The sequence below is a fragment of the Nicotiana tabacum genome, chromosome 11 (assembly GCF_000715075.1).
Source record: "Nicotiana tabacum cultivar K326 chromosome 11, ASM71507v2, whole genome shotgun sequence".
Lineage (NCBI taxonomy): Eukaryota > Viridiplantae > Streptophyta > Magnoliopsida > Solanales > Solanaceae > Nicotiana > Nicotiana tabacum.
The window spans coordinates 6,898,915-6,920,078 of NC_134090.1; the positions used below are offsets into that span (position 1 = coordinate 6,898,915).

The window sequence follows — 21,164 nt, forward strand, 5'->3', positions numbered from 1 at the left end:
TAACTTGCCAATCTCGACCCGATATTCCTTCTCTTTTGCTAGCCAACCCCATTGTGCTCGCGATGATTCTACAAAGTCTTGGACGTGATCTCTCTTAGTTGGTCTCTGGTACTCAAGCTCTCTTCTGTACCATGTGAGGTATTTTGGCGATACTTCGCCTTTGGCCCGGTCTTGTACATGAGTGTCTACTTTCAGGGTTTGACATTCATTCCAGATTCTCCGAACGACTGCTTCAGGGAACTGCCCACCAGGCCCGATTTCGATTACCTGGCCACTGAGATCCTCTTCCTTTGGGACTATTTGGTAGCGCCCCAACTGTCTCAACACTCTGTATGGTGTGTAAGGCTGGATACTTTGGAGGCCCATCAACAACAAATGAGATTCGGTGGCTGACATGTGTACGATTTCATCTATGGGTAGCCACCCAAATGCCCATTCTATCTGGTTTGCTGAGACTGAACGCAACAAAGTGACCCATTCGGCGACCCCTTCTGGCAGGCTAAACCCATTGACCCTTGTGGAAAATTCTTCTATACAAGTCTTTTGTGACGACTCATATTTCAGGAACTGAGGGCGATGACATAGGTGTTCTATCATCCACATTTGCAGTAGTACATTGCAACCCTCAAAGAAACCTCCTCAGGTTTTGCAAATAGTGAGAGCGCGGAAGATGTCTGCTATAATCATTGGCGCCAGAGTGCTGTTGTTTTGCTTGAGCAAAGTGCTGACGACCCCAGTGACTTGTATGTTAATTTTCGCGTCTTTTCTAGGGAATACCAGAAGGCCCAGAAAGGCTACCATGAAAGCAATACACCTATGTCCTTCCCATTTCAGCTGGTTTTCCCCGCTGCAGATCTTTCCCTCGGGATTGTTGAACCCTCCAAAATGACCGTATCTGTCGTACAGGAATGCCAAACTACAAAAACCTTCTAATAATTTCGGGTTGTGTATAACTCTCCGGATCTTCACGGTGTCTAAAAATTTGTGTATGGTCACGGTCCTTGGTGCAATAAGATACTGCTCTCTCATAGGGACTTTGGGACTCCCGATGTACCCTGCCAGTTCTTCCAGTGTTGGTGTGAGCTCAAAGTCTGAGAAATGAAATACATTGTGTGCTGGGTCCCAGAATGAGATTAGCGCCCTTATAATGTCCCCTCTCGGAACAATGTCCAGTAGCCCAACTAAGTTTCCTAAGTACATCTTTACTGTATCTCGCCCTGATTCTTTTAAGTCGTTCCACCACATGCGTAAGCCTAAAGGGATCCCATTTACAATGGCCTCAGATGAATTCCTACTCGTGCTCATTCTGCACATTTATTAAGGGATTTAGACAAAAAGCAAAATCTTTATTTGACTCATAAACTAATTTTCCTATTTTTCCTAATTTTGAGGAAAAGAAAAATTTGATTCTTTAAATACGGCCTTTTGACTCTTCAGGGATGAAGATTTTAAGGCTGTAGGGATTTAACCAGCCGAAAGGTAAAAAAAAACAAAGGTGGCTGCTTATGCAAAGTCAGCCTTCCAGCGTCCCTTTAGAGAATGTTCGGCTATTTTTGCAACATGGCATCGCCTGACTCTTTATTATTTATTTTTGGCATTTTTGTAGATAAATAAACAAATAAAAAATCATTTTAAAAACAAAACTTTTTTTTTCATGGTAATACAAACTATTGTTTTTTTTTCTAAAATAGGCAATTAATTCTCTACACTGTTATTTCGTCCCTTTTTTCACAATTTTCAATATTCCTGATTTTCCAAAGCCGGTCAGCATGCAAGTCTAAAGCAAATAAATGCATAAAGCAAACAGGATGCAGCAGGATGGTCTTTACATTTCAGGTTGCTAGTCCTAGACGGACCCAACCCCTGTGTTGAGTCCCCTAAGTCAGATGCAACGTGATGCAAATAAGCGTTTTCCTACTAGGGATCCGGCATGAAGTCATGTTTTACTAAGTTTCAAACTTGGCTTTGTTCTAGACCTGGCTTACCCGAGCGGACAACTCAAGTCGAGGAAGGGGCTACGTACCGGGGACCCACGGGGTCGTCCGGCTTTGTAACTTATCCGAGCCTCTTTCTTATTTCAGGTATTGACACTAACAGAATAGGGAGTCTCGACCAGCGAGCTTCTCCCCAGAGGTAAGAAGAGAAGGGTTTCGGTACAGTTTATATACAGTTCACATAATATCAAAGCGGTAAAGGCAATCAATTAGCACATCTAAGCCCAAACATGTAATAAAATCAGATAATAAATAAAGCCAAATAATAACAATTATTCTAAGCTCGAATTCTAACCCTGAACCAGTGGTTCTGAGTATACAGTCCCCAGCAGAGTCGCCAGAGCTGTCACACCTCCTTTTTACCCGCGCCCGCAAGGCGCGGAGGGAGTTTTTCCAATTAAAGGACAATCGAAACGGGATTTGTTTATTTATTTCAGAGTCGCCACTCGGGAGATTTAGGGTGTCCCAAGTCACCAATTTAATCCCGAATCGAGGAAAAGAATGACTCCATATTATAGTCTGCAAACCAGAAATCCGGATAAGGAATTCTATTAACCCGGGAGAAGGTGTTAGGCATTCCCGAGTTCCGTGGTTCTAGCACGGTCGCTCAACTGTTATATTTGGCTTGTTTATCTGATTTTATACCATTATGTGCTCATGTGCAATTTTAACTCTTTACCGCTTTTATTATCATATTTTTAAAAAAATGTGAACATCGTTTAAAACATGTCCTGGGATTACGTCACATGAAATGCACCCGCAATCCGGAACACATTTTTATTCAATGTTTTGGGATTTAGATTTGGGTCGCATGAAATGCGCACCCGAATTTAAGAAGGTAATTTTTATTAGAATCGCGTCTAAAGCAATTAGCGTATTATTATTTCTGGGTAAGGCCGTGGAATTTTGCTAAACGACTCATCCCAAAGTCTAAGTAATTTTAATTAAACATTTAGTGAGGGCCCCGCAATTTGTGCGTTTTATTAGGCGAGGCTCATCTCATTTATTTTAGAAGGACAATCCTAAAATGCCTACATTTTTGTTTATTAAATTTGTCTCTACAAAATGAAAGAGAAAAAAATCTTAATTTATTTACATGCTACTACCTAGTTACATTATATTAGGCATGTTCTCAGCTTGTCAAATTAAAAAAAAAACCTGACTTATTCTAACTATTTAACTAATGATGATTCCTATAGGGATTTGAATTTTGACTAAACGATCTGACTATTTTGATTTTAATAATATTTGCGAGCGAAATTCAAAGCCATCTTATAATACATCATGCCTCATTTGATTAACTACGCCCATGAATTATTAACCCAGTATTAATACTCATTTCATAACAATGAATCCCAGACCATAAAACTTAAAATGGACATCATGCTGATTTCAAAATCAATTATATCCCAGAAAAATGATTTAAGGGAATATACATATGAAAGCAAATTGAGATTCCACTAACCAATATCCATTAAATCATTTTGTTAGTTATCGAACTATCGTGCTTTCATGAATCACGCGTCTAATTAACTTAACAAAATCTTGGTTCCAGAATCTTAATATAATATGTCCAATGTTAGCCCTTAAGTTTAAATAAACAGCCCATCAGTCTACCGGAGCTCAGCACATGGATTTCATAGGATAAATACATACTTCATAAGCAAATTTATTTTTACATGTGTAGAAGAAATTTCTACTATAACTATGTAGCAGAAAACTTGCTTCATTTCATCCCAATAATCGAGAGTTATACAGAATGTGTACCTGGTATAGTCAGTACAAGAAGAAGAATATCAGCAGAGTAATATGCAGCCCAGCAACAGTAGCAATAAACCAACAATAACCAGCAAAATTAAACCAATAACAGACTTAAAAGGACCAACAGAATTCCAGCAATACCCGATAATAATATAAACACCCAGTAATAATCTCGGATAAGGTCAGAAGCAGAACCAATGGATTGCTAAATAGATTCAGCAATCAAAAAGGGCAAAAGCAGTGTTTGGAATTTATGTTCTGCATAAAACTCCAACGGACTAGTATCCTTTTCTCTTAAACTCTCTCTTTTTCAGTATATGTTTTTTTTTTCTGATCCCTGACTGATTTTTTCTAAAATCTGTCCTACTTTTTTTCAGATCTTTTCTTTCCAGTTTTTTTTCTCTTTTTCAGTCTTTTTCCTTTCTTCTCCAATCTGTTCTCTCTCTTTTTTTCTTCTTTTTTTTTCTGTTCTCTCCCTTTTTCTTCTCTGATCTCTTCCCCTTTTTCCTCTCCACTCTATGTATATATAATAACCAACAGATCTGCCCTCCTTTGAAAAGCTTCACTTACCCGACCAAAATCCCAAAAAGTCTGCCCATTTTCACCAAAATCCCACTAAGGAATGTTTTTCCTTACTTTATTCCCTAAATTAAGGCATGATATAAGGGCTTGTCCTCCACTAACATTAAACTAATATATAAGCTCTTTTTTTATTAGTGCTTGACTAACGGACCATTAATTTAGTCAATTCTGCCCATTTTTCATTCCCAAAATACCCCTGTAATACTACTGTTATTACTGCCCTTAATTCAAAACTTCAGTAACCTGTTATTGAACCTCTATATTTTCAAACCTATCAGCTGATGACTGAATGACTAAGACTGAATGACTAAGGCTGAATTCTTATTGAAACAACTGAACTGAAATTAAATCAAAACCAAACTAACACAACACAGAACTCAACAGAATCATTGAAGCTGACATTGAAACTTGAATCAATATGCACATGAATGAAGGCAATGTGAATGCAGGTTCATTGTCAGCATAATGACAATGTCCTGAAACTGAAACTGAAATATGCACATGAATACAAACATCAGGAATGCAAGTTCATTCCTGAAATCAAATGGCCCTGGATCAAATATACACAACAAACGTTTGACAAACTTTCTGTTTTAACAAACGAGAGTGAATTAACTGACGAAACTAATTAATGGACATGCTTATAACAACTGATACCAAACAATCAAACCCCAGACAATTTAGGTAATTCACAGGCAATTTCAGGAGTATTGACAGAAACATAGATTAACTGGAAATTAATCGACGTAACTCATTAATTGATTATACAAGTTATAGCACATAACAATCATATTGAACTTAAACAAATGACAGAATTGATACTATTGAATATGAACAAGGTCAATTAACCAAAATAAATTTTAAAATCAATACAATAGATAAACAGATATGTAGAGAAGCAAATACGAAGGAAAGAAAAAGGAAATACCTCATAATAACAGAATTATATGGACCCAATCTTCGAAACTCTGATTCGGACACTTTGAAATCGAACAGACCTTAGTCGAAGTATTCTCAACTGAAAATACTTTGATTAAGGTCGATTAGACCTCAACCTTCTACTTAATTTGGGCAGATTCCAAGATTTGGGATTTTACGGTTCTTGAGGGTCTGATTTAGGGCTCAACCACTTCTGGTCAGATTCGAACCAAACCAAGTTTGGTTTGGTTACGAGTGAGGTTAGGAGAGTGACTGGTGTGAGTTTGGGGTACATTGGGGTAGGTTTAGGTTATGCTCGAATCTTCGATTGAAGATTCGAGACGCTGTAGGGTGATTCGAGGTGAATAACCAACATATCTGTAACGAGGGTGGTTAGGGGTGCTGTGGTGTTAATTAGGGACTGGTTGGTTTGGATCTGAGTTTGGCTCGAATCTTCAAATGAAGATTCGAGAAGCTCCAGGAGGATTCGAGCTAAATGGTTACCAGATTTGGATAGAGGGTGGTCAGGTGGTCTTAGGGTGTTGGTTTGGTGACCGGCAGCGTAGTTGCCGCCGGGTTTCAGGCGAGGGGAAGTTAGGGCGGCTAGGGTTTGGGGGAAGGGCATCGTCTTAGGGACGATGATGAACATGAAGACGAGGGGGGGTTTAGTTAGGGGGCTGGTTTGGGAGATTGAGTTTATATAGGGTAGGGGTGTTTTGATCTTGGCCGTTGGATCCATCACGATCCATGGCCAGGATTAATTCACTTAAAGGGGACGACACCGTTTTGTTTAAGCTGGGGGATGGGTTGGCCCGGGGTAAAGTGGATCGGGTTATGGTGAGGCCTTGAGGCCGTTGGATCAAAGAAAATGGATGGCTTGGATCAACATGCCTGAAACGGCGTCGTTTGGGCATGTGAATGGCCTGATCTGGGCCGTTCATTTGAATCGATCAATGGCTCAGATTGGAGATGCCAATATGACGTTGTTTGGAGGCGCCTCTGTAAGACTGGCTTGGGCTGGGTCAGTGCAATGGGTTTTGGGCCTGATTTTTTTGTCAATTAAAATGGCCCAGTCCAATTTTCTTCCTATTTACACTTCCCTTTTTTTTATTTTCTTTTAATTCCTAATTACTAAAATTCCTAATTTGAATTATAAAAATCAACATTAACCTTACAAAATATTAATTACCCTTTAACAACCATTAACACACAAGACAAAACATTAATCACACAATGACATATTTAAATGACAAAAATAGGATAAATGCATATTTTTTGTGATTTTCTTTTTTTAGAGCTAAATGACGGTTTAATTAATTCTTAAATGCATAATTAAATCCTTGATATGCATGCAACATGTATATTTTAGTTTATTTTTCATTTAACTATAACAAAGTAAACATTCACGGACAAAACACAAATAATTATCCAAAAACGCCACATAAATTCTAAAAATTGCATACAAAGAAAAATTATTTGTGATTTCTTTTGGAGTAGTTCTTGTGGGGCAGAAATCATGTGCTCACATATGGTAGGCTAAAGTTCCAAATGAGTACGCATAAGACCTAACTTTGGACGAGCATATCGATATATGTATAAGGAGTTATTTGATGTACAATCTATAAAATGAAAGGTAATTGAGTATAGTTTCTAAAACTTCAAACTGTTCGTCATTTGGACTTTCCTACAAGAAGTTATGACCAAATTATCAAAGGTTGGCGGAGGAGTGTGCGGATGCGAAGCATCCGAGGCCGAGTCCGAAAAGAGGGGCTGGCAGTGAAGTGCTGCCATAGCGTCCAGGCCAGCATCCGAGCTTCGAAGAGGAGTGAGATGCGGATGCGAAGCATCCGAGTTCGCGTCTGAAACCCAGAAATTTGGGCCTATAAATACAAGGTCGGGGTAGGAGAGTATTATGAGTATTTGGGGGTTAGGGTTCTTGAGGTGAAGGGGCAATTTTTAGCTCAAATCAAGTCCAATCAACTAAGGTAAGTTGTTAATGATGTTTTGGGTTGATTCCTACTCAATATACATGAGTTCTAACATACATTCTAACATCCAAATTCTTGATTTCATCATCAAATCCTCAAGAACACAAAAATCACCAAAGTTGTGATTTTTTAAGATTGATCTATTAAAGGTAATTTCAATGCTTCAAACTCGTTTATTATGAGTAGTTAGAAGTATTTGAAGTATTTGTTACAAGTTTTATTAGTTGAAAGATTGGATTATAAAACTGTAGTTCATGGCATGAATAGTATTTTTGAGAAAATAATAGAGAAGATGAATGGTGAATTTTGGTGATGAAATTGATTGAATACAATGAACTTATGGAATTATTGTTAGCAAAAGATAGAAGTGATCAACTAAGTAATCATCCGAATTGTATATTGTGCAAGTTTTGATTATGGAAGATGATGAATAGTAACTTGGTGGCATTGGACAATTGATGCAGTATCATTAATGACTTCGAATGGATATTAAAATATAAGGATGAAGTTGAATGGTATAGCTTCTAAATGTATTTGGCGATTTGAGTTGTTGGAGGCTTGTAGCCAATTTATGAGCCATATATGGATATTGGTTAATATCTCAGGCCATATTTTAATGTAATTAGGATATCTAATTGTAGATATCGACTTGTTGGTGATGTTGAGCTTCTTAATCAATATTGGAATGAAGGAAGAGGATTGAAAGCTTGTGAATGTTAATAAAGCGAAAGCGAGGTAAGTTGATTAAAACTTACTCTTCTTGAGGGACTTTCTCTAAAAGCATGTTTCAAGTTAATACTTAAGTTGTTTGCAAATGTGCTTTCGTACTTGTGGGGACAAACAAGTACGGATGTCTCCATGTACTAAAATATTATGTTGCATATATAGTGTCATGCCCGTTTTGTAAAATTTTATTTTAAATCTTGTTGGCTAAATGACACTCATGATAAATGTTATAACTTTTTATCAAAACTTATGTATTGACAAGAGTATACATGTTTGAGTGCTAAAGAAAAGTTTTCATGGAAAGTACTTCTTTTGGAAATTGATGTGCAGAACAACCCTTGTGGTATCTTTTAAAGATTGATATTAAATTGCTAAAGTCTTTAGCATGTAAAAGGTTGTTTATTTAATTTTTGTTCAAATGATTTAGATTTTATATAAATGCTATGATTTGATAAAAATAGATTCTTTGAAGCTACTATGCTATGAATCTATTTTTGAAGTATCTAATGTTTTGGGAGTTACTTGTGGTCACCGAGATTGACTTCGGATATAGGGTGTTCGTTGTCATGAAACTACACGTGCCGGTGTAGGCGTAGATGGCCACTTTGTGGTATAGACTATGGCAGAGTACTCTCCCTCGAGAGAGTACTATTTTGTGCTATTATTAGCATGGCTGAGTCGATTCGTACGGCACTACGATGAGACGACCTGAGCAAGTAGGGTATATGATACTTGCCGCTAGGTACATAACCTAGTTGACCTTCTCATGTTGGTGATGGTATGGTACTCCCAGTGAAAGGTAAGGATGATTTTCTTTTGATTAGGCCTAAGGAGCCGAAAGCGATTTCGATGACTTAAAGTATATGAAATGATTTTGTACGATTTATCCAAAATCTTGGATTGATGTAAATGATTTAAAAGTTTATCTTGTGAGTTATATTCACTTGGCTGTTATTTAAAATAACAAGGGTCATGAGTTGATAAAATTTCTTATCATTTTATATCAAATATTGATGCATTATTTTTTTATAAAGTTTGTCCCAAGAACTTAAGTAGAGAGAGTCTATGACACTTATTGAGTACCGTTGTGGTGTACTCAGCCCTAAGGGACCCCCTCTAGGGCCCTGCTTACTTTACATGTTTCAGGATGATGTATGATACGTGGCATGGGTCAGGCCAGGATGACTCTCTTTCCGATGTATTATGAAGCACCACTTTTATTTTGCGGTAGCTATCATGTTCTTCCTTATTTTATTTTGTTGGAATTACTCCAACCGTTGGTTCTATTATTTGGTATAGAGGCTCCATATATAGTTATGAAAGGTTGTAGTAACAGGATTGTACACGAAATTCATGAAAGAATATATTACTTAGTCTCATTGTTATTAATATGAAAGGGCGTCATGTGTGATTTTGAAATGGAAAAATATTTTATCATTTAACTTGAAAATGTATAACATTTTCAAGGAGCTTCCGCAGTTAAATTTTTTTTCATGCATATAATTTGGGTGCATCATATGGTTTGGTTCGCTCGGGTCGGGTAGTGTGTCAGTCACGTGGTTTTGGGTCGTGACACAACCCCTATGTCCAAGGGTCATCGCCAAAAAAGAGGAGGTCAACCTTGTACGGCCAAGGGCCATCGCCAAAAAAGAGGAGGTCGACACCGTACGGCCAAGAGCCATCGCCAAAAAAGAAGAGGTCGACCCTACGGCCAAGGGTCATCGCCAAAAAAGAAGAGGTCGACCCCTACGGCCAAGGGCCATAGCCAAAAAAGAGGAGGTCGACCCCCTGCGGCCAAGGGCCATCGCCATAAAAGAGGAGGTCGACCCCGTACGGCCAAGAGTCATTGCCAAAAAAGAATAAATCGACCCCTACGGCCAAGAGCCATCACCAAAAAAGAGGAGGTCGACCCCGTACAGCCAAGATACATCACCAAAAAAGAGGAGGTCAACCCCGTACGGCCAAGAGCCATTGCCAAAAAGAGGAGGTCGACCCCCTACGGTCAAGGGTTATCGCCAAAAAAGAAGAGGTTGACCCTTACGGCCAAGGGACATCGCCAAAAAACATTCGACCTCGTTTGAACCACGACGGGTTAACATTTCAACCAGCTCGAAATAACACCCCTACGCCTAAGGGCCATCGCTAAAAAAGAGGAGGTCGGCCCCTAAGGCCAAGGGCCATCGCCAAAAAAAGAGGAGGTCCACCCCGTACGGCCAAGGACGATTGCCTAAAAAGAGGAGGTCGACCCTATACGATCAACAGCCATTGCCAAAAAAGAAGAGGTCGACCCCTACGGCCAAGGGCCATCGCCAAAAAGGAAGAGGTTGACCCCGTACGGCCAAGAGCCATCGCCAAAATAGAAGAGGTTGACCCCTATGTCCAAGGGCCATCGCCAAAAAAGAGGAGGTCGACCCCGTACGACCAAGAGCCATTGCCAAAAAAGAAGAGGTCGACCCTACGGCCAAGGGCCATCGCCAAAAAGAAGAATTCAACCTCGCCCGAATCAACCTTCAGCCACATCCGAATCAACCTACAGCCTCGACCGAATCAACCTTCGGCCTCGTCCGAATCAACATCCAACCTCGTTCGAACCATGACGGGTTAACATTTCGACCAGCTCGAAATAACACCCCTACGGCTAAGGGCCATCGCCAAAAAAGAGGAGGTCGACCCCTAAGGCTAAGTGCCATCGCCAAAAAAGAAGAGTTCGACCCCGTACGACCAAGGGCCATCGCCAAAAAAGATGTGGTGGACCCCGTACGGCCAAGAGCCATCGCCAAAAAGATGAGGTCGACCCCTACGGCCAAGAGCCATCGCCAAAAAGAAGAGGTCGACCCCTACGGCCAAGGGCCATCTCCAAAAAATAGGAGGTCGACCCCGTAAGGCCAAGAGCCATCACCAAAAAAGAAGAGGTCGACCCCTACAACCAAGGGCCATCTTCAAAAAAGAGGAGGTCGACCCCTACGGCCAAGAACCATCGCCAAAAAAGTGGAGGTCGACCCCCTACGGCCAAGAGCCATCGCCAAAAAGAAGAGGTCAACCCCCTACGGCCAAGGGCCATCGCCAAAAAGAAGAATTCGACCTCGTCCAAACCAACATTCGGCCTCGTCCGAATCGACCTTCGGCCTCGACCGAATCGACCTTCGGCCTCGACCGAATCGACCTTCGGCCTCGTCCGAATCAACATTCGGCCTCATACGAATCAACATTCGGCCTCGTTCGAATCAACACGACCTCGCCTGAATTCACATTCTGCGACTTCGCCCGAATTTACATTCGGCGACCTCATCCGAATTCACATTCGGCCTACTCGCCCGTCCAAATTCGAGGACGCGAATGACCTCCTCCGATGACGCCATCCCGGCCTCGACATCCTTCCCCAACTCTACCGTCTACTCAATCGACTCATAACTCGAGTCATTGGCCGTGATCGAACTCTGCTAAAGTTCAGCCCGCAGGGATACCACTTTGACCTAAAGATCAGCATCCCCAACCGCGATCCACACTAGTCGACCTCCCCATCCGAATTTCTCGAACTACGATTAATGAGGTCCACTCACCGAGCTCGACCAAGAGACGACCTCAATAAGCTGAGGGACTAACTGTATGAGTCAAAATTAGATCAGAGAAATTCAGCACGCGGAGACATAAGGCCGAGGTCGGACAATCATCAATAGCCGAGGTCAGACAATCATCAATAGCCGAGGTCAGACAGTCATCAATAAGATCGAGGTCGGACAACGATGAAATAGCTAGTTTGCTTTGGAATCCTCAAAGGGAATAATTGTACTTTTTTAGGATTTCTATGGATACCCCTTATAAATAGGAAATGAGAACTTCTAAAAAAGGGGGGGTTCTCTCCCTCTCCCTCTCCTTCTCCCTCTCCCTCTCCCCTCTCTCTCTCCAGAAAATATGTAAACACACCTCTCTGGAAGATCTGTTATCTCATACCTTCTTCGGATCCAAAAAGGGTTCTAAGGTTCTTGTATTTCTCTATCATTCGTCTTTATCAAATGAAAGAAGATCTGTCTCACTCAAGATTGTGTGAATCTTTTTTTTTATTTACATTTTATTGCCACTTAACGTTACTTAATGCATCTTTCTTTATGCTATTAAATATGTACTCATACTTGGCTATGTTTTTCTATTTATATTATCCATCTCGAATCTAGAGTTAATTATCTTTAAATAGGATTTACCCTTTCATCTTCTTTGATTGATTTGTTCAAAAAGATTTCGATATCTTTTGAGTCAAACAATTCTAAAATTATTATATAAGAGAATCATCTTTCAAATGAACACAATAGTTCACATAAATTTGCGGAGAGAATCAGCGTTGAAAGAAATAATAAAATAGAGGAAAATCGATTATAATATAGCATTAAGAGTTAAAGTAATGTTCATTTAAGTAAATAGGATCAACATTCGACATTTAACTTACGGTTTGTTAGTTTTTTTAATTTTATAACTCAAACACGACTATCAATAAAATATTTATGTGATTTTAAAAAAATTATACTCATTGAGGTGCGAGTGACTAGTTTATAATATTTGAAGACAATAACAAAACCTTGGGTTGGGATAATGGACTTGAGCGTTATAATTTAATTGATGAGACCTTGATGTTTCAAAATTTCTAGTCCTGAACTTCTCTGGTTATTGAAGTTTAGAAACAACAAGAATATACTCATTGTAATCTTACATAGTGAGGTTTGAGTTGATAAAGCGATTAGATTGGCACATTCCATATATGCACGCCGGAGTTAATGTAGCGATTATTTATGCGATAATGATATAATGGGATTTGTTATACAATATAATCTTCGTCCCAATTTACGTGACACTTTTTCGTTTTTATTCAGTTCATTTTTTTTAATATGTTGTAACTTTAATGAAATAATTATAACCACTCAAATATCTATGATTTATTGTAAACCATGAGTTTCAAAAGTTTTTTTTTTCAAACTTCGTGCTTAGTCAAAGACGATCACATAAATTAGGACATAGAGAGTAATTAATAACGAAGAAATCAATATACATGAAGGCATTTTGTCCTAATTTTTATTTAATTCTTCTTACTTTGTGGGGTGCTTATTGTAATCTAGCAAGCATAGCACCACATGTTACAACTAAAGAAAACACTTCAAATTGGTTTTCGAAAAAATACATTATATATAACTTTGAATCCAAACAAAATGTTGGTCCGACGACTTGAGCAAAAGTTTTTTTGACCAATAGGTTCGACTTTTTTTTCACTTTTAGTCTGCGCCAGAAACTATTTACATTTGCTAGCTAAAAAAATTTATACACAGAAACCCCACTTGTGGGATTTGTCTTCTTGAGCTGAGAGTCTCTCAGAAACAGCTTCTCTATCCCTCCGGGATAGGGGTAAGGCCTGCATACATTCTACCCTCCCGAGACTCCACTTGTGAGATTTTAGTGGCTGATTGTTGTTGTTGTTGTTGTTTGTTTGTGTATAATATACATAATGTGTATATATACAATAAATATATATTTTTCGATTATTATTTTGAGAGCGGCTATGCAGTATCATTTATCCCTATCTTTATGTGCACAATTTTCAAATATGATAAGGTGTTAGTTTCATAATTTCATTATTTGCAGAACCATAGGAGAAATGGGCCAAGGTATGGTTTCAAACTGACAAAATGTCAAACCTTATGATTTAACTAGTATATCTTCCAAACGGCCATTTTTCAATCTTAATCTGATTCTGTTATGACTTTTTAGCCTGTTGGAGTTGATAACATGATAACATCCATCATTTCCATGCTGAGAAATTCAAATGCAATCTCAATAAGATGTCAACTTGCTGCCTATCTTTTCTTCTTTCACTGCTTTGGGTCTATCGAAAATAGCTACTCTGTCTTTTTAAAGGTATGGGTAACGTTTGCGTATATACTACCCTCCACAGATCCCACTTGTGAGACTATACTGAGCTTGTTGTTGTTACCATTTCACTACTTTCCTGTATCTTCCGCACTCAACGCCCATTACACGTTTGGGGCTACTTCGTTTTAGCGCATGTAAAGCTTATTAAACGGAAATTGTTCTAAAATGGCAGCCCGATACATAAGGCATCTCGCATTCAAAAAAAATCCGCACCCAAAAAGTGTAATGTACATCCAACCTAGCGTAAGTATTAATAACTGCTTTAACGACTCGAACTCAGGCCACACTTAACTCATTCTCTATCAGGATTCTTGACTCTTGGTGATACCACATCACTACTGTCTTTTTACCCTTCTCATCTAACAGTTCAAAAGGTATTTTAATTATTGAAAAAAATATTTCGACAAAATCCTTTAATTGGACTTTAGACACAAAAAAAAAGTTCATAACTTTTACCTAAACGGCTAAGATATTATCTTTACTACATAATCTTGAATCACATTGGAACTTTCGACACCTCAAACAACTCATGATCACAGAAATGTTTTTTTGAAGATTTCTCAAAACGTTGTATTGGAGAAATACATGATAAAATTACGTAAACCAGACCCTTGTGGCCCGGGGACAAATGCAGGATAAAACTAAGTACAACACCCTTGTGGTCCGGCTCTTCCCCGAACTCTGCGCATAGCGGGAGTTTAATGCATCAGGTTGTCCTTTTCTCCTTAGTGGAAAAGTAGCTTAAAATAAATAGATGGATTTCTTTTTTAGGATTCTTTACTTCCATTGCAATTCAATAATTCACACAGCCTACCATAAACTCATCATAATGACCATACAAGCAATTAATCTTGATTAGAAAGGCGAAGAAAATGAATAAAAATTAAAGCATGGTAAGCTATAGAAGCTCAGATGTACCAAAAACATAGACACTAACGGCAAAATATAAAGAACTTTATATCATTTTCTTTTTTTTTCTATGTCAATTCCACCAGCAAAATGTTCACCAAGTTCATATGGTACTAGGGAGCAACTCAAAAAGATGAGGAAACTAGAAGAAAAAAAAAACCAAAATTTTTCCACTGAGTGCTCCCTCAGTACCTGTAAACATGCACCTACTACTTAATAAGCCATTGAAAAAGTGAAGGTACTTTACAACATTTGAACCTGGCTCATACCGGTTAAACACTAAGCTAATTCTTTCGCGCGGGTCAGAAGATAAAGGGTCAGCATGAAAATACTAAACGATTAACCATAACGACGAGGTTAATATTAGCAGAGTCGGATTAGCTAAGTCAAACTAGCTAACTATAGCTATCTTTGTTTAGGTCAATAGGACTGGTGAGGCCATATGAAGAACTCGGCGCCTGAGGGCAGTAATGGCATTGCAGATGCCATTGTAGTCACAGCACCGGAAGTATCGGACGCACCTGCATTTCCAGACTGAAGGTGGTGGAAGAAGTTGTGATGATAGAAAGGAGCAGTCGCGTCAAATGGAACTCCACATGGGATTGCAGACATCGGTGGCATTGCCCCGAAATTGATGTTACTACTGCTGTTGTTGCTGCTGCTGCTTTGAGTCGTCTGCTGCTGGTTATTGCTCGACAATGATTTTTGCTCCGCTTCAAGAGAGAGCTTCAAACGCTTTGCTGTACCACCAACAGGGAGGGAACTTTTCATGATAGCCTCGACATCATATCGGTTCATCTCGAAATTGGTCACTGCATTCACTCCCCTGAACTTTATTGCTGCTATGTCATATGCTTCGGCTGCTTCCTCCTCAGTAGCTGTTGACAATTTAATACGAATTTGGATTATTAAAACATGCTTAATTCATTCATTTCTTAGTCCAATTTGAATCTAAAAATAATGGTTACCAAATGTCCCTAGGTAGAGATCCTTGTTCCCTGCAACACGGCCAATTCTTGCCTGCCAACGGCCTTGTTGATGATGCCTGCAATGGTTTATCAGAAGTTAGTCACGACTCATGACCACCAATGAAACTAGGAATTAAAGAATTACCAATCTCACTCCATTAGGACAACGTTCCACATTGTTGAATTGTGCGACTATCTCATTTAAAAATGTGAAGGGTAAAAGAGACCACACTTTTAATTGCTTAATTATATTATATGTCCCAACACAAGTTTTAGTCTGATTGCTTTCATGGCTTATTGACCGAACAAGTGAAAATAGTTATACTTCAACAAGTAATGAGTTTGGTTTATGATAACAACTGAGGAAGATAATTGCTTGCAATAAAACTCGTACCTTGTCACACCTCGGTATATCGAAGCTCCTCTCGAGAAACCACTACTTTTCCTGATATTTTCGAACGAAATTTCCATGAATACAATAGATAGAAAAAGGTCAGCCATTATTATTACCATAGAAATGGAAATCGAGTAGGCAAACCTTCTAAGAGAGGCAATGAATTCTTGCTTGCTCATGTGTTTCATTTCCTCCAGTTCTTGGGTATAATTGGAAACCTGAAAAGAAAGTATATCTAAGTTTAAATTCAAGTTGTTTTCATTGTTACGTAGCTTTCCATGCAATAATTGATATGCCCATAATAACAGGCAAAATTGACAAAAGTATATATTACAGGGAAGTTGGTGGTAGCTGTGGGACCCCAATACTTTAGAGCTGCCAAATCATATGCTCTTGCTGCTTTTTCTTCCTTATCATATCCACCTATATTCATTGCAAAAATTCCCAATATAAAAATCTCAAACTATACTCAATGTTGAAAAATATGTATAGGGATTTATAAGATTGGTAAGAATTTTTAAACTTACCTAAGTACACTGTAAATCGAATACCGCCATTTCATACAAGAAAGTGATCCCCGCGATTTCATGAAAAAAAATGAGTTAAACATGAGAAATGAGATAACAAGAAGTCAAGATTCTAGCATAAAAGAATATAAAGGGAAAAAGAAAGATAAACAAAACAGAAAAGCAAATGGCATGCTTAAGCTTTGACACATTTGTCACATCCTTTTTGTAGGGTGGCAAGATAGTGACTTATGTCTTGCCCAGACTAGGAAAAAGTTAAACATGTTTTTGTTCTCAGTATGCTTTTAATATTCATGGACTTATTAAAAGTTATTAAGATTTCATTACAATAATGTGAAGACTAGGAAAAAGTTAAACATGTTTTTGTTCTCAGTATGCTTTTAATATTCATGGACTTATTAAAAAGACAGATTTATGTTGAAGTTCTATTAAGATAAACAATTCTTTGAGCTGTCAAATCTATTATTTTCACTTGCTAAGGTCAAAAGTTGGCTAATGTATATACTATATTAAAGAATTGTGTATAAAGAATTTGGTGGGGAGTTCATTTAAATTTTCAAGTGGGGAATGAAATGGACACCCTTTTGGTCAAACTAAATGAGAGGGATTGGCCCATGAAATGAAAGGGGAAAAAAAGCAAAAGTTAAAAGCAAATCTGTGAAAATTTCAGAGTGCCAGAAACTAGCTAGGGTATAGACTAGCTGAGGTATGTGTACTCTTCAGGATGGAAAGGGAAAAGAGGAGAAGGTCTGGTCATTTTAAATGCTGCAAACCAGGCAAAAATCTATGGATAACAAAGCAGAATAACTTCTGGACAAAATCTTGAAGACTCTGGTCTTTCCAGATGGATTTAACTTAACATGTAATAGTGTGTGTGTATTTTACAAATATATTGACACAGTGGGAAGAATTTTGCATTATCAGTGTAATTAACATATTGAGGGGGAGTCTTGGGCGTAATTGGTAAAGTTGATGTGATGTGACCAAGAGGTGACAGGTTTGAACAGTAGAAACGACCTCTTGTAAAAATACAGGATAAGACTGTGTACAATAGACCATTGTAGTCTGACTCTTCCCCGGACCCTGTGCATAGCCCACTGTTTAATGCACCGGGCTGCCCTTTTAGTATACTAAACATATTGCTTTTGATAAATGAGAAATCTACAAAAGTCAATGGTGCTAGTCTGCACCTCTATCCTTATCTACATACTCTTCTCACCACTAAACAAAGCCTTTGGGACTATAGACGCTATTGCAGGTAAACTGTCTTATTTTTTACATGACTCAATAAGTACGGATGATTAGCTATAATTGTCATTAAGGCGACATGATAGTGTAAAAAATCTTAAGCTCTATATTAAACTTTTTCCAATTCTTTCCACATTAATTAATACACTGGTAAAAGATAGTACCTTAAGTCATAGTGGTGTACAATAAACATCAAAGCATGAAATGAATATCAGAACATTTTACAGAATACAACAAAGACAAAACACCAAAAACAAGAACAAAATGACGGCCTATCTGATCAAATCAATTGAAAGAATAATGAAAGCAAAGAAGAAAAATACTCCCTACAACCACAACAATGCTGGCAGCAGAAGCAGCACCAGTACTAACATTATACAGAGCAGCAGAAAAAATTGTTACAGTGAGGACACAATACTAACACAAAAAGTACAGAAAACTGTAACATTTGTGTATTACATCACTCAATCAATCATCCTAAAAGCTTATTTGATTTGAAAGCAAGAAAATACCCCTTCTGATGAAAATTATCTGAATCCCATTAATTGCATGCAACTTTCTTTTCATACTCTACAGTCTTATTATTATAACATTTACTTTATTACCTTAATTATTAGTAAAAAAAATTAAAAAAAAAACAAATAGTAAAAATATTTGTACCTTGACGCCCTTTTCTAGCTTGGCCTTCTCTTCTACAGCTGTTATCCCAAAGATGCGCTTCATATCTTCCTGTCCATCTATGTCTGCAAAAAAAATTCAAGAAAATTAAACCCCACTTATTTTTTTCATCTAATCTACTAAAATCTCACACACTTCTGCTAAAAACTGATTTGTACTGAAAAAAATAATATTTTTACCTAGTTACACCTTCGTAAAAAAATTCAAGAAAATTAAACCCCACTTAATTTTTTCCTCTAATCTACTAATATCTCACACACCCTTTTGCTAAAAACTGATTTGTACCGGAAAAAAATAATATTTTTACCTTTATTACACTTCTGTAAATAATTTCAAGAAAATTAAACCCCACTTATTTTTTCAAACACCCATATGCAAAAAGCTTGTTTAACTAAAAAAAATTAATTTTTACCTTGTTACACCTCTGTAAATGGAAGTTCTTTGACCAAAAGTATCAGTAATTTTCTTACAACTCTCTGAATCAACAACAGCAACAATGGCTTTTTCTTTTTCCAAGCACTGAGTAGTATTAGTGGTATTAACAGCCAAAGACAAAGCACCAGTAGAAAGAGCTGGAGGACATTGTGAATAAGCCAACTCGTTGCATGACTCACTAACAAACTCAGTACCAACCGAGTTATCAACTTCAGAACCCGAGTTATTCGAAAAAGCAGCAGCAGCAGTAGCTTGATAATGAAACCCATGAGCTAAATTTTTGAAATCTTGATGATAAACAGCTGACCCATTATTTTGTTGCTGTTCGTAGATTTGATGAGTCAATGATGATGAATCTTGAGTCAAAGATGATGAATCACCACCTAAGAAATCTTCAAGTTTTGGTGGTGTTTGTTGATGGATTTGTGTATCCAAAAAGTTTTGAAAAATTGATGAGTCATTTCCATTGATATTCAGCCCTAAAACTTCTTTTTCACCTTCTGTATACATCACTTGAGATTTTGGATTAGACCAACCTGCTAAAAAATGGTGACAAACAAAAAAAAAAATAGCAAAACTTAGTGGCCAAGTTAAAAGTTTGTTTTGTTGCTAAAGAAAATCCAAAACTTTGTACCTATGGAGATATATATCATTGCTGAGCTAGAAATAAGTTTTTGAAAAAATAAAAATCTCTGTTAAATAAAAGTTGAATGAAAAATGTTTTAGCAGTAGTAACAGAAACAGCTACCACAACATAAATATTCTCAACTTAATGCATCACTTAACCATGAAAATTAGTTTGATTGTGTGTAAATGCTCGATTTGGTTAAAATTTTAGCGTGCAGAACCTCTTATTTGGAGGAAGTCACCTAAATTTTCTTATTTTTTGCTTCAATGTTGTACAACCACGAAACACTGCAATACATGCATAAATATGGTAACATATGATAAATCAAGTACTACTTAACACGTTAAAGAGACGGAAATCAGTCAATATTAGTGAATAGCAACCGAAAGAAAATGGAAAAATGGTGCAACTAAATTTTTTGTTAGCATCATTTACCCCAACCTTCCCCTCCCTCAACCTTGAGTGAGGGAGACTGTTTTCGATAAACCCTCGAATTTACTGCTTATTATGGAAAAAATATAAAAAAAGAAGTGATAAAAATGCAAACTTACCATGGGGAAAGAAGTTATCAGCAAAATAGTAATGGTGAGAATCAGCAGAAGAGGAGCCATCAAAAGTTGGTGCAAGTTTCATGTTGGATTGAAGCATAGAATTAGACTGAGAAGCTGAAGAGCTTAACATTTCCATAGAAGATAAAGAAAATGATAACCAGTTGTTGTTGTCTGGAGCCATTGGATGAAAAGGAAAAAAAAACTTAAAAACCAAGAAAACTATAAAAAAAAAAAAAAAAAAAAACCGACTTAGACAAAAGAAGAACTATATGGTTATTACCTCAAACTTATCATTAACCATTAGATGAAGATAAAGAAGAACTCATTAGAGATCAAGCTATAAGGAAAAAAAAGTTTTTTGGATTTATCTCTATATATGTAAGTAGGATCTTTTTTTGGTTCTTGTTCTTTTGACTAGAAGGACAAAAGGGTTCTTGAAAAAAAGACTAAAAAGAAGAGAAAAGCATGCAAAACTTAAAACTAGAACAAGATTCTGAAAGTGGAGCTAAGAGCTTGTAATTAAAGAAGAAGAGAGTAAATGTGAAGTAAAATGAAGAGGAGCAAAAGAAGAAGAGAGGAAAGAAGAGCATGTGGTGTAATATAATGGGAACAAAGAGCGGTTTCAGCTGCCATTCGGCGTAAAATCAGAGGGACACATTTGAAGAAACTACGGGAAAAAAAGAGTAAAAGTTAAGGGGGTGGAAAGTAATTTTAATAAATAATGGGGGGTTATTTTAAATTAAGGGAAATATGAGGAGGGGGTGGGTGAACAGTGACTTTTTTGGCACTGCGCAGAAGAAAATATGTCTGAAACAAAGCCGCGAAGAATCCGGGCTGGCGGACAATTTCTTTTGTTAAGAGACGAATTATTTGAATATTATTTAAATATGTTGAAATTCAGTTAATCTTTCACTAAAATATGTTGGAATTAAGCTGATATTTCA

At 37.6% G+C, this 21,164-nt stretch overlaps 1 protein-coding gene across 3 annotated transcripts; it reads right to left on the minus strand.

Annotated features, from left to right (window-relative positions):
- Positions 1–14,828: 14,828 nt before the first annotated feature.
- On the minus strand, positions 14,829–20,847 carry LOC107768174 (AP2-like ethylene-responsive transcription factor AIL6). Of its 3 annotated transcripts, XM_016587280.2 has the most exons (10): positions 20,501–20,847; positions 20,221–20,391; positions 19,019–19,580; positions 18,589–18,671; positions 16,681–16,689; positions 16,488–16,576; positions 16,298–16,371; positions 16,154–16,204; positions 15,760–15,836; positions 14,829–15,669 (listed from the first exon to the last, which is right to left on the minus strand). In XM_016587280.2, exons 2-10 carry the CDS (start codon positions 20,354–20,356, stop codon positions 15,212–15,214), a joined length of 1,539 nt encoding a protein of 512 aa, XP_016442766.1. In that variant the 5' UTR covers positions 20,357–20,391; positions 20,501–20,847; the 3' UTR covers positions 14,829–15,211. The 3 variants fall into 3 exon arrangements, with proteins under 3 accessions (XP_016442766.1, XP_016442765.1, XP_016442764.1); XM_016587279.2 differs by lacking the exon at positions 20,501–20,847 and having other exon boundaries at positions 19,019–19,577; positions 20,221–20,465; XM_016587278.2 differs by lacking the exon at positions 20,501–20,847 and having other exon boundaries at positions 20,221–20,465.
- Positions 20,848–21,164: the final 317 nt, after the last annotated feature.